The sequence below is a fragment of the Tupaia chinensis genome, unplaced genomic scaffold, assembly GCF_000334495.1.
Source record: "Tupaia chinensis unplaced genomic scaffold, TupChi_1.0 Scaffold000688_1, whole genome shotgun sequence".
Taxonomy (NCBI): Eukaryota; Metazoa; Chordata; class Mammalia; order Scandentia; family Tupaiidae; genus Tupaia; species Tupaia belangeri.
Genome location: NW_006160211.1, coordinates 4,159,448 through 4,172,738, shown reverse-complemented (window position 1 = coordinate 4,172,738; position 13,291 = coordinate 4,159,448). Strand labels below are relative to the sequence as shown.

General features: G+C 40.1%; 1 protein-coding gene across 1 annotated transcript in view; it reads left to right on the top strand.

Moving 5' to 3' along the window:
* The window catches only part of DDHD1 (DDHD domain containing 1), a 181,800-nt gene that overhangs the window by 91,868 nt on the left and 76,641 nt on the right, over positions 1-13,291 (top strand). Inside the window, 2 exon segments of the mRNA XM_027776631.1 lie at positions 1-2; positions 4-419. The exon segment at positions 1-2 is cut by the window's left edge and continues 274 nt beyond it. Coding sequence (XP_027632432.1) covers positions 1-2; positions 4-419 — 418 coding nt within the window.

The window sequence follows — 13,291 nt, the reverse complement described above, 5'->3', positions numbered from 1 at the left end:
GGAGAGGAAGCGCACGCGGCCAGGCGGCCCTGCCGCCCGGCACCGCTACGAGGTGGTGACGGAGCTGGGCCCGGAGGAGGTGCGCTGGTTCTACAAGGAGGACAAGAAGACCTGGAAGCCTTTCATCGGCTACGACTCGCTCCGCATCGAGCTTGCCTTTCGGACCCTGCTGCAGGCTACGGGTGCCCGGCCCCAGGCCAAGGACCGTGACCATGTGTGCGGCCCGACCTGCCCGGCGGGCCCGGCCTCCAGCTCCGGCGACGAGGACGACGAGGACCGCGCCTGCGGCTTTTGCCAGCGTGCGGCGGTGCACGAGCCCGAGATGGAGGAGCTGGTGAACATCGAGCCCGTGTGCGTGCGGGGCGGCCTCTACGAGGTGGATGTGACCCAAGGAGAATGCTACCCGGTGTACTGGAACCGTGAGTAGCAGGCCCTGGTTTGGGCGGGACGGGCCGCTGCCCCTGCAGGGGCCGTCACGTCCCGGGGTGGGTTTGGGACTTGGCCGCTGCGTGAGGCTTGGCGTTTCGCCCCAGCAGGACGGAGATCGTGGAGGCAGGGTTGGCAGGTGAAGGGTAAACGAGCAGATGGCAAAACTCAAGCTGCTTGGGGTCAGCGGGGGTTGATACCGCCGTGGTAGCGCCTCCTGGGTGAGCCGGGTGCTGCTGCCATCCCCTGGCGTTGATCCAGGAACAGATCCCCAAGCCGAAAGGTTTTATTTCTTGATCCTACCAGAGCTTTGCGTACCTGGGGATCTGATTCGGTCTCATTTACCCTGAACTGCCTATGATTTGAACAACAGAATGTCTCTGGACTGGGAATGTTTGAGAAGATCTGCGCGAGAATCAACAGTTCAGCTATGGGCTCAGGAAAAGAAAATTAATCCCTGGCGGGAACGGGAAGGAGATAGGTTGCTCCCACTGGGTGCGCGCTGGAGATGGAAAGCTGCGTGAAGCTGTTCTGGCAAGAGGGTCCACTCAGTTCATGAAATACTCGCTTCTGTTTCCGAGGTCCTCATTTACTCATTTTTGTTTTTTACTCTTAACTTTGAAAACTCACAAGTCTTATTAGGCCTCTATTTCTTAATCTGTAAAAGGGGAACGACTGTACCCACCTCATAGGATTATTGTGGAAAGTAAATGAGAAAATATACTTAAAGGGGTTGGCTTGTGCTGGGCACATATGTGTGATATGATTATAATGTTAGCAATATTCATTAGACAACAACGCAATTAGGATTATAATTAGAGTAAGGAAGAAGGTGATGAGAAATACCTGTCATTGCATGCAGTAAGTACTACATATGTTATACATAGTAGATAATCTTTTTTTTTTTTTTAGAGGTTTTTGCTATAGGGCACACACGCTTGCCAGAAAGACACTGACAGACAGAAAGAGGAGAAATCACCTCCCAGAGGGGATGGCCATGGGGCAGTCCCTTCTCCTCCATTCTCCTCTCGGAATCTTGGGCATGAACACACAGGCACCCGGTGTGAGTTTAAGCCACTGGGCCCAGGACTTGAACCGCAGTCAACTACATGGGAGTCTAGTGACATTGCCATTAGCCAACTACTGGTCCCCATAGTAGATCATCTTAACAGGAGCTATTGGCCACTAATAATTTGTAATATGCAATTGTAGTTTTTATGAGGCCAATGCCCTAACTCATATGTCTTTGTTGATCGTCATACACCTTAACAACATTCTTCTCCCTTGTATTAATTTGTACGGACTGATGACTTAGTTCCCTTTCCATATATTTAGCAGCTTACAGGCAAAGTTCATCCCTTTTATCTCTCTACTCTCATAAGGCCTAGGGCAGTAGATATTCAATAACTAGGTATTAATGGCATCAATGAGTCTGATAATGTTCAAACATTCATATGTTAACCATGAGTTACTAAGATAACAATTTCACTATGTGTTAAATCACCAAATATAATAAGCATAGCAGGAAATTTAACTTCTTACTGCATTTTAAGATGACACTAAAGGTATTACTAGTTCTATGAGTTCACACTCATGGAGAATCTGTTACATCACTCCTCTTGATTACAAGCTCACTAAGGACAGAGTATGCTTATATTCCTTCATTCCCTTTCATTTTTACTGAGTATTTGTGTGTGCTTGATACAGCTTGTGAAAGCATTAGGAAAGGTGAGAAGGGGGAAATCCTTACCCTCCAGGAGCTTCCTACTAAGTCTTTTATTTTTTTTTCTTTTTAATGCTTAAACATCACTATAGTTTTTTGGTTTTTGTTTTTCATGAAGATAGAAGCACAAGGACATAGTGGAGCCAGATATTGGTATAAAAATGCAAAGCATCTTTGGAGAGGGGACTAGAAACCAAGAGATGAGTCTTACCCTTATATTAAACTGATGTTCCCTTAGAATACTATGTTCTTTTTATTTATGATAAAATCGTTAATACTTGCATGGTGTGTCACCATTTACGAAGTGGTTTTCAACATTCGTTTCATTTCACACTGATAGCAAATTAATGCTACTATTCCGAAGAAATGAATGAACTTGTCCAAGGTCACTTCTCTAGAGAGTGATGAAACAGTTCATTAGTCTAGTGGCTGAATACAGTGTGGGGTCCAAAGAACTCCTGGCCCATCCAAGAGTCAGGGTGTCAGGAAAGCTTCCCCAAAGATGTAAGACTGAGTCCTAAGGAATGATTTAATCAAGCAGAGGAAGTAGGTAGATAGAGGGAAAGGCACTTCAGCCAGACGAGGTAACATGCACAAAACATTGCCTGCATTTTGAGGAAATGAGACTCGTATCTAGGGCGAGTTTAGGATTTGACTACCACCCAGACCGAGGTGCTTAAGGGCTGGCGTTTGGTAGGGGACAGAATGGAGATTGAGAAGGGAGCTCCTGCATATACTTGATATATTGGGGAGAAGAGCTGGGAAAGGAACAGGGTGAATGTGCCCTGCTAAGGAATTTGGACTTTATCCTGTGAGTAACGGGGAACCAAGCTATTGAATGTTCTTTTATTACTTAGGTGTGATAAGTGACCATGCCAAGGTTAGATTATGGAGTTGGAAATGGAATATCATTAAAATGGTAGCATCATAAATCAAGAGAGAAATGTCTGGGATCTACAAAAGTTAACATTAAGGTAACAAGGACTCAGTTTGGTCGAATCATCTTTCCTGAAGGAGACAGCTGTTGGGCCAATTACAGCTTATAAGTTAGTTTTTGTTAACTAGCCTAAGAACATCTATTAAGCCTCCTTTTTGGCATTTTCTAAATAGTTCTCTACAAGATATGGACCTGTGGGTGTCCAAGGCTCTCACTTGAGCTACAGTGAAAACAGTGCTTTTTGTGGCATCCTATAATTTGTCATTTCTCACAAAATTCTATGTAACTTTGTTCTAGTTGGTTAAGTTTCTTTTCATTATATAGAGTTATTAGTTTTCTACAGTTTTGTTTTTGTTTTTTTTTTTTAAGTTGAAGTTCCTACATAGAGTAGTGGTAGGATTCGATTGGCCATTAAGATGTTTGTGGCCTCATTTAGCCCACTGCATATATGTGTCAAGGCCGACGTTAGCTGTGCCTCTTCTAAAAGAAAGGGATTAACTTACTTTTCCTTTTGAACTTTACTAACAGATAAAATTTGAACTGGTTTGAAATACATGAATCAGAAGGGGAATCTAATTTGCCTTCAGTAGATAAGAAGCCAATATTATTACATTAGAAAAAATGTTAGTTGTAAGAAATGTATATTTGTTTATTGTATGTTTAGATAGTCTTTTGTCCACATGTGGACATGTTAGATAAAAACTGATCATTGCTGAGTAATAGCTAAGTGAACTCCCTTATTCCCAGTGTTCTTTCTAAGCTACTTGTACTCCATAGGCTTGTTTTGGGGATTATTATGTAACACGCTTATAACAGTAGTTGGCACATAGTTCTAGGTAAGTGTATTATATGTATATATATAAATATATATGTAATATAGATCTCAAAAGTTTGTATACCGTTATTTGTGGAAGTTAACATAAAGGTAAATAGTGTTAACCAGTGCATAATTTGAATGCCTACATTTTTTTGACCTGGGCCTCATTAGAGGTAAAAGAATGTAGGCATATGAAACATTCCATTGACATTTCATAAACTTACAATACTGTTTTATCCGTTCTGATGGCAGGGATGTATTTACTAGAGAGTATTAATTTCCATTCATTGACTAAATTAATAAAGTTATTTAATTGACCAATTTTTATAGGAATGTGCCATTTCTAGAAGTCATTAGCTATAAACCACAGATTTCTTTCTACTCCCTCCCTTTTTAATATACTTATAAGGCCTACTTGCATTATTATAATTTTAAACTACTTTTCAGTTTCAAATACTTTAGAAATTAACCAGCATGATACATTGAAATATATTGAAGATATGAGATTTTAAAAAAATGAAAGCTTTCCCATCCATTATGCGATGTTCATTAACTTTGCATAGATATAACCATGTTATTCATTCAGGAGTAAATAATAATCCTTTATGGTACACTGGGCAGTGTGGGAAAATAATAGAGTCCAAAGGAGTAGAAGGCACTCTTTCACAATCAGTTTCTGCCTCCATAAGCAAGACTATAGGGAACAGAAACCAGGAATTTACATGCCTAACCCTGAAAGAGTGCTGGAGACTTCTGTCTCTCTATTCAACTGCATTGTCCTCCACTTTCCAGTCTGGAAAGCAGCCCTGGACTGCACTGGACGCCAGACTGCTCCAGTGTACAGAACCCTGGCCGAAGTCTTCTGAGGACTCACCCATCCCAGGCCAAGTCTGGTTTGAGTACATTACTCAGTGAGCTACTGCAACAGAACATGAACGTGAATGGCTAGTTGACACATGGAGGGTGGGACGTGGCACTACCTGGCTTTGGCATTAGGGGCTTCACTTTCCCTTTGCACTGTGCTGTTATTTTAAAAACTGATCAGGGAACCAGCAGTTAGCATAATGGCTATCGCTGGACTCCCACGTAGTTGACCGTGGTTCGCGTCACGGACCCGGTGGCTTAAAACTCACCGCTGGGCGCGTGTGCGTGTGTGCCCAAGATCCCGAGAGGAGAATGGAAGAGAAGGGATTGCGGCGTGACCATCCCCCCTGGGGGTGATTTCTCGTTTTCTGTCTCTATGTCTCTCTCTGTCTGTCTGGCGAGCACGCGCGCCCTATAGCGGGGAAAAAAAAAAAGAACTGATCTAAGGGGCCCTCAGGTGGCATAATGGTTAAGGTGCTAGACTCCCACATAGTCAACCACGGTTTGAGTCTCAGGCATAGTCGCTTGAGAATCACACAGGACGTGTGTGCATGTGTGCCCAAAGTCCTGAGAGAGTGGGGGAGAAGGAATTGTGGCATAGCTATCTCCCAGGGGGAATTTCTTACTTTCTCTCTCTCTGTCTCTCTTGCCATACCCTATGACAAAAACCTAAAAAAATAAAAAGGAAATAAAAACTAATCTAATATCTGTTATTGGCCTGTTTTGTTTATAAATAGCTTGGATATAGTAATTGTCACATTGTACAAGTGACTCATATAAATGTTTAATGTCATTAGTGTGGTTTTCTTTCCTCTGTCAGCCTCATCTTTTCTGTCCTCTTTTACTGTTTTGCTGTAAAAGAGACTTCTTGAACTCTTCCTCTTCTAAATTTTATTTCCTGAGTCTTATCCCATATTACCCCCTATAATTGGTGCTTTGCTGTTATCTTAGACATCTGGTACCCAATCTGGTAGAGAGCAAGAAAAAGTTGGATGTGTGCTAGTCAAGAAGTCATCTGGGGACTTAGCAGTTGTCATAATGACTATGTCACTGGACTCCCATGTAGTCGACCGCAGTTCGAGTCCTGGACCCAGTGGCTTAAACTCACACCGGGTGCGCATGCATGCGTGCCCAAGATCCTGAGAGGAGAATGGAGGAGAGGGGTTGTTGCATGGTCATCCCCCCAGGGGGTGATTTCTAGCTTTCTGAGTCTTTGTTTCTCTCTGTCTTTCTGGCGAATGCACGTGCCCTATAGCAAAAACCTCTCTGGAAAAAAAAAAAAATCATCTGATGTGGGGGGAGGGATATGGGGAATGTATTTACAGGAGGTTTAAGATGAAGATTACTAGCAGAAGAGATTGGGAAGTAGGTAGCTCTAAAATTCCTGATAATTGGGGAATCTGATTCAAGATCTTTATCTTTTCCTTAGTATGGTAGATTTGAAGCTCTGCATGTTATCAGGAGAACTCAACACCAATAAAGGGTTAAGATATAGTCCCCCTCTTTTTTGCCACAGTACATTTCTAAAAGCTCACTTGAAGAAAAATATTTTTGTAGCTATTATGTTAATATGTAACCTACAGTTCTACTCTTTTGACTCTGCATTGTTAATGGGAAATTGCACCTTCAAAATATGTCAAATCACTGACAAGTGGATTATTGAGATGAAAAGCATAATACAGATATTTTTGATACCCTTGCATTAATGGATAAGTAAAATTCAACATGGTGAAAAGTAGGAATTGCCTGTGCCAGAGAACTGAAGAAAAAAGCTAGAAAAAGCAATGTCATATAAAAGTAATTTTGTTTTATATATTGCTTTCTAGTTTTACCAGATGGCAAACACGAAAAAAATGATACATTCATTAGCATTTATTCTAATGTCTTATTACATGGAACTATATCTAGATAATCTTTATAATCACCGTTCTTGTGTGTTCAAATAAACTGTTGAATGACTGCCAGAATCAGACCAGCCTTTGGAAATTACGTCATTATTGGCATTTCTGCATCCCAAGGCCTCAAATACCTGGAAATCTTAAAGAAATATAAATTCCATCTTAATGGGTGACTTTTAGAAATAATTAAGAGTTAAGTTATTATGTGCTAGAATATAATTTTAGCTGTGTGAATAGAAATCTGATGTTACTGATTCTCCCCTTGGCCCCTTTTCAGTGGACCATCATTCCGAACATTAATACAGAGTAGCTTTGAGACACATGATGTGGGGCAAAGAACCAGACACTAAAACTTAATATTTCTTTTTCTTTTTGGAGAAAGGGTTTTTTTTGTTTTTTTTTGTTTTTGTGGTGCATGCATCCAGCGGAGAGACGGATAAATAGAAAGCGAGAAATCACCCCCTAGGCGGGGTAGCCATACTGCAATACCTTCTCCTCCATTCTCTTCTCAGGATTTTGGGCACTCTCCACACATGCACCTGTCCTGAGTTTCAAGCCACCAGGTCTGGGATTCGAACTGCAGTCAGCAATGTGTCAGTCCAGCAACGTAACCATTATGCCATCTGCTGACCCCAAGGCTTAAGATTTATTAAATATATGCCAATGGACGTGCTACTCAAGAACTTAGATGACACACAGGGTACAGAGTTGGAATTCTTCTGAGCCTTAGTGTAGACATAATTAAATGCAATACTACCCTTGTAGTTCACTACTTATTACGAATTATCATCTTTTAGTTCATATTTTATTGACAGAACTCACATTTTCTTAGTCTATAGAATTGCTTCTAGCTAGGCTAAGGATACCAGGTGTCCACCTGATTCACCCTAGACTTTCAGTAAAATTTGCATTTTAACATCTGGTATATATTTTAACATTAAGTATTCAAGTTTGTTTCTGATTTGGAAAACAAAGTTCTCTCTGAATCAGAGAGCAGTCTTCAGAAATATAGTGTCTACTTCAAAGTTAACGAAAGAGCTTGTCGAGTACCACTCAAACTGAGGAAAGCACAGTGTGGCTGCTTAAGTACTTCGATGGTACTTACCACTTCCAGTGTGGCTATCGGCTGTCAAAATGAACCCACACTATATGGCTAGCTCTGAAAGAGACGAGTGTACATATCTGGGAGGATTATGAGCAGGTACTTGCCTTTGCTCAACAGTGTAGAGCCAACACTGTGATGTTCTTATTTCAGTATCAGTTATCCATGTTTCTGCTCTGCATTTCACTAGAAAAAAATGGGACCTTATATTTTAGAATTCTAGATTTTTTTTTAATATAGTTGCAGTTTCTTTTTTCTTTAACCTGTTTACTGTTTAGCCTTTTATACCATTTTGTGCAAACTGTATTACTTATTACATTTTTTTCAGATAGGAGAGACGGTTGTTACTATACCCCATATATAAAGAATGCTCCTAATCCTGGAATACTGAATTGAATCATTTGGAATTCTCATTGCCTGTCAGGATTCTTTTTTCTTTTTTTTAAGTTTATATATTTATTTCATGTGAGAGAGAAAGCGCACAAACGAGCACCCTCAACAGGATCTTATGCCACAGTTCTCTCCCCCACCTTCAAAGCCAGCCCGGATCTGGGCATGCACGTGCATTCCTGATTGTGTACAAGTCAACCCAAGGGCACACTCCAGTCTCATACATGGCTTTCAGCATTGCAGAGCATTGCACCACTGCTGTGCCATTGTAGGTGGCCTAGCATCCACAGTTGTTCTTTAATACACTTTATTTAACCACTTTATCCAAAATATTATTTCAATATAAAATGAATATAAGATCAGCAGTAAAATATTTTATATTTTTTAACTAAGTTTTCAAAAGTTAGGGTGTAGTCTGTACTTCCAGCACATCTCAATTTATCATCATTTTCTTTTCTTTTTTATTATGATTTCTGGTTTACATATATTCAGTGTATATCTTTATAGGGTACAATATGACTTTTTAAAGCATATATGCAGTATGTAATAAATCAAGAATATACATATTTATCTTCAGCAGTGAACATTATATTGTGTTGTAGCATTTGATAACAGTTCTACCAGTTTTATTTTGCTTTTTAATGTTTTCTGCCCATATTTTTAATAGCTCTTTTTTAAGGAATTTTTTATTTTATTTATTATCATTATTATTATTACTATTTTTAAAGTTGCTATAGGGCATGTGTGCTCACCAGAGAGAGAAGGGTTGGGGGAGGGGTCGCAGTGAAGAGAGCAAGCCACCAGGTCCAGGACGCAGTCTGCACTCAGCCATGTGGGAGTCCAGTGCCCTGATCATCACACCACTTGGTGGCCCCTGGCCATATTTTTTAACTCTGCTACAATACATTGTCCCATAACCTCTTCCCCTTATTTACATGTATTCATTTCCATTCAAAATTGTTTCACTAACTCCTCACCCATCCACCCCTAGGTAGCTTCTGGTATAAGGATTCTGTCTTTCGTAGAAAGATCCGCGGTCCACCAAAGAGTGTGATAGGCTATACATAATATAGGGTGGGCTTTGTTTATAACCTTTGTTTTCAAATCATCTCAGCCTACTCTAGCTTGTCAGTTTCATCTCTTTAAGTATCTTCATTTCAATTCCTGTTGGTTTTTCTAGGAGGTATTTAAGTAGTTTTGAAAGTGTAGTGTTGCGGCCAGCAGGTGGCGTGGTGGATAAAAGCTCTGGATTCCCACATGGCCAGCTGCAGTTCTGGACTTGGCAGCTTGCTTTCTCACATTCCCTTTCTCTCTCTGGTCAAATTAAAAATAATAATAATAATAATACCAAATGAAATTAAATAAATAAATAATTCTTAAAAAAATAATTATAGTGTTTAAGAATGTTAAGTACGGGAACCAGCAGTTAGCGTAATAGCTATGTCGCTGGACTCCCACGTAGTCGACCGCGGTTTGCATCCCAGACCCAGTGGCTTAAAACTCATGCCGGCCGTGTGTGTGTGTGCGTGCGTGCCCAAGATCCCGAGAGGAGAATGGAGGAGAAGGGATTGCAGCATGGCCATCCCCCCTGGGGGATGATTTCTCGCTTTCTGTCTCTCTGTCTCTCTCTGTCTGGCGAGCGCACGTGCCCTACAGCGAAAAACAACTCTCAAAAAAAAAAAAAAAAGAATGTGAAGTACCACTGGGGCCAGACCATGTGAATCTCAGCTCTGCCATATACTACCTTTATTACCTTGGGCTACTTAAATTTTCCATGCCTTAGTTTCTTCTTTTGTAAAATGTGGATAATACTATCTACCTCTTAAGATTGTTTTAGTAAATAAATTAAAATACTTAAAGATCTTGAAATATGGGGGACCAGCAGGTGGCGTGGTGGTTGAAGCACTGGACACTCCTACATGGCTGACCATGGTTCAAGGCCCGGACCTGGTGCCTTGTTTTCTCACTTTCTTTCTCTCTCTCTGGTCAAATTAAAAAATAAAAAGAATAAATAAAAAGAATAAATAAGATTAAATAAAATAATTTTTTAAGAAATCTTGAAATATACAGTGATGAATGGTAAATTCTGTATGACTATCAGCTATCCATTTTCCTGCCTCTTCTGTCCTTCCAAGTTTATAACCCACTTGACAGTCTTCATTTTCCTGTTTCAATGTGTAGTGTCTTTTCCAACATAATCTCTTCTTGGCCTCTATCTTGATAATTAACTCTCAAATAAATATAGCCCTAGTGCCCCTGTAACCTGTTGCCTACCCTTGTAAGAATGATTTTGCCTGATTTCTCCAGCCCTAGAAAGATCTGTGCTGTTTTGAGTATTCCTGACTTGGACCTCACAGAAGTGTACCAGTCGTTCTCTTACTAATAAACTATCTCTGAGAAAGGAGGAATTCTTTGCCATAATAGCATTATGAATTTTCAAGTATCTACGATTTTGATATTCAAACCCTGTCTCCAAATGTGGGAGGTATTGACTCTGCTGCTAAAGCTCATTTAGAGTATCTCTACCAGCTACCAGGAGTTTTGATACAATAGAGAACTTTACAGTTTTCTGAAAGACTGCTCAGTTTTCAGTTGAGGCAGAGCCAGTAGTGTTCTTGGTTTTCTGCCATGTTGGCAGGGAGAAAATGGCCCACGATTCCTCTTATAATGAAGGGGACTTCAGCAAGAAAACTATGAAGATTCTTCTTAATTGACCTGCAGTTGAACCAGCAGTGATTGGGATGGCAGTTAAGTCTTGGGGCCTATTGTAGTATAAGATCTAATTTGAAATAGCATCGAATCTTCCTTTGAGGAAACCATCCTTTATCCAGCACTGGCAGTAAAAGAAAGCCTCATGTGCTCAGGGAATAGATCTTCGTTATCAACTTCCCTTAGCTTAAATCCTTGATTTACTAAAACTGTATAACGTTGGGCAAATTATAATCTGTGACCTGATTTCTCTTTTGTAAATGGAGATTATTCCTACTTTCACAGGACTATTATTGAGTTGATGATGATTAAGATTCAGTTGAAATATATCTATGCATAGTACCTGGCTTAATAAGTGTTAGCTATTATTTGTATCTAAACAGGCTGCTATATTTGCTTTTGAACTAGAAATTAAAAAGTGTGGGACCAGCAGTTAGAGTAATGGCTATGTCACTGGACTCCCACGTAGTCGACCGCTGTTCGAGTCCCGGACCCGGTGGCTTAAACTCACGCCGGGCACATACGTGTGTGTGTGCATGCCCAAAATCCTGGAAGGAGAATGGAGGAGAAGGGATTGCGGCATGGCCATCCCCCCTGGGGGGTGATTTCTCGCTTTCTGTCTCTCTGTCTCTGTCTGTCTGGCAAGCACACACGCCCTATAGCAAAAACCTCTCAAAAAAAGAAAAAAGTGTATGGTGGACCTCTTTTGTTTGTCAAAAAGAAGAGTAGAAAGCTATAGCTTCAGCCTAAAACTGATGATCATATATACACTTTCATACACACATATACCATACATATTTGTATGTGCTGATCTTAAAACCTGTATAATCACCCCAAGAGTTCTGGAAATCATAATGAAATGTCACACCTAACGGACTTTAATTCCTCCCACATACTCTTAAGGTTGAACAAAATGAAGACTTTTCCAGATGAGATGAGGATAAAAATACTCATCAGCCTCTGTATTGCCTTTGCTAGTTTTTTTTGATTATAGACTAGCATCCTATTTTGGATCAATAGTTCGCAGGCTTCATGGAGCCCAAAAGTCATTGGAAATATTGTTAGTAATACAGATTCTAATATCTCATTCCTGGAGATTTGATTCAAAGATCTGAGCTGGAGACACAGATTTAATAGAAATCCCGAGAAATTCTGACTGCAGTGGAGGCTTTAGTCCTTACTTGGGTAACTCTCTTAGTTCAAAAATCTTCTAATCTGAATGACTGGAAGTTTCCCCATCTTCAGTTTTCTTCACTAACACTCAGAGAATGAACAGTTCAACTAGTCCAAGGTTGCATTTCTTTTTTTTTTTTTTTTTTGGAGAGGTTTTCACTATAGGGCGCGTGCGCTCGCCAGACAGACAGACAGATAGAAAGCGAGAAATCCCCCCCCCCCCCAGGGGGGATGGTCACGCCGCAATCCCTTCTCCTCTCGGGATCTTGGGCATGCACGCACACATGCCCGGCATGAGTTTTAAGCCACTGGGTCCGGGCCGCGAACTGAGGTTGACTGTGGGAGTCCAGCGACATAGCCATTATGCTAATTGCTGGTTCCCCCAAGGTTGCATTTCAAGGTAGCCTAGAGGAGCTAGCCTTCAACCCACAAATTGATTTGCTTATTTCACCATTCTTTCTACTCATCAATTGCTACTCTGTCCTTCCAATGTAAGATTTTGGTATTTTTTTTCTCTTATTGTTCTCAGTTATTGAGAAGAAAGATGAAGTCCAGAGCTATAAATATCTTATATATATCTTTTAATAAAAGTTCTGCTGGATTTTGCTTCATGTATTTCAAAGCTTTGTTAATAGGTGTGTATAAATTTGGATTATTATTTAATTTTGGTGTAATAATGCCTTTATCATTTTTAAATATACCCCTTTATCTCTGTTAATATTCCTTATATTGAAGTCTATTTTGATGTTAAAATTACTTCAGCTTTCTTTTGAGTAATATTTATACCATATCTTATTCAGTCCTTTTACTTTTAACCCTGTATGTATTTTTACTTATCTGTTGGATCTTGCTTTTAAAAATCCATTCTGACCATCTGTGTCTTTCAATTGGCATTTTAGCTTGTTCATATTTATTGTGATTAATGCTAAGGTAGATTTTTTAAATTGCTACTTGTTTTCTACTTGTCCAATATGTTTTTTGTTTTTTCTTCTTTTCCTGACTTATTTTGGATTATTTTTTATAGTTCTCTTTTATCTCCATTATTAGCTTTTAGGGATACTTTTTTATATTTATCCCATTGGCATTTTCTAAACTTTTTGGATTCCAATTACTTGTGCGTTAGATGATTTGCTATTGTACCCCAGCTCTTGAGTGTTCTTTTCTGCTTTTTATCCCCCCTACACCTTTTTTTCTTTGTTTCAATTTTGGTAATTTATATTGACTTATCTTCAAGTGCACTGATTCTTTCCCT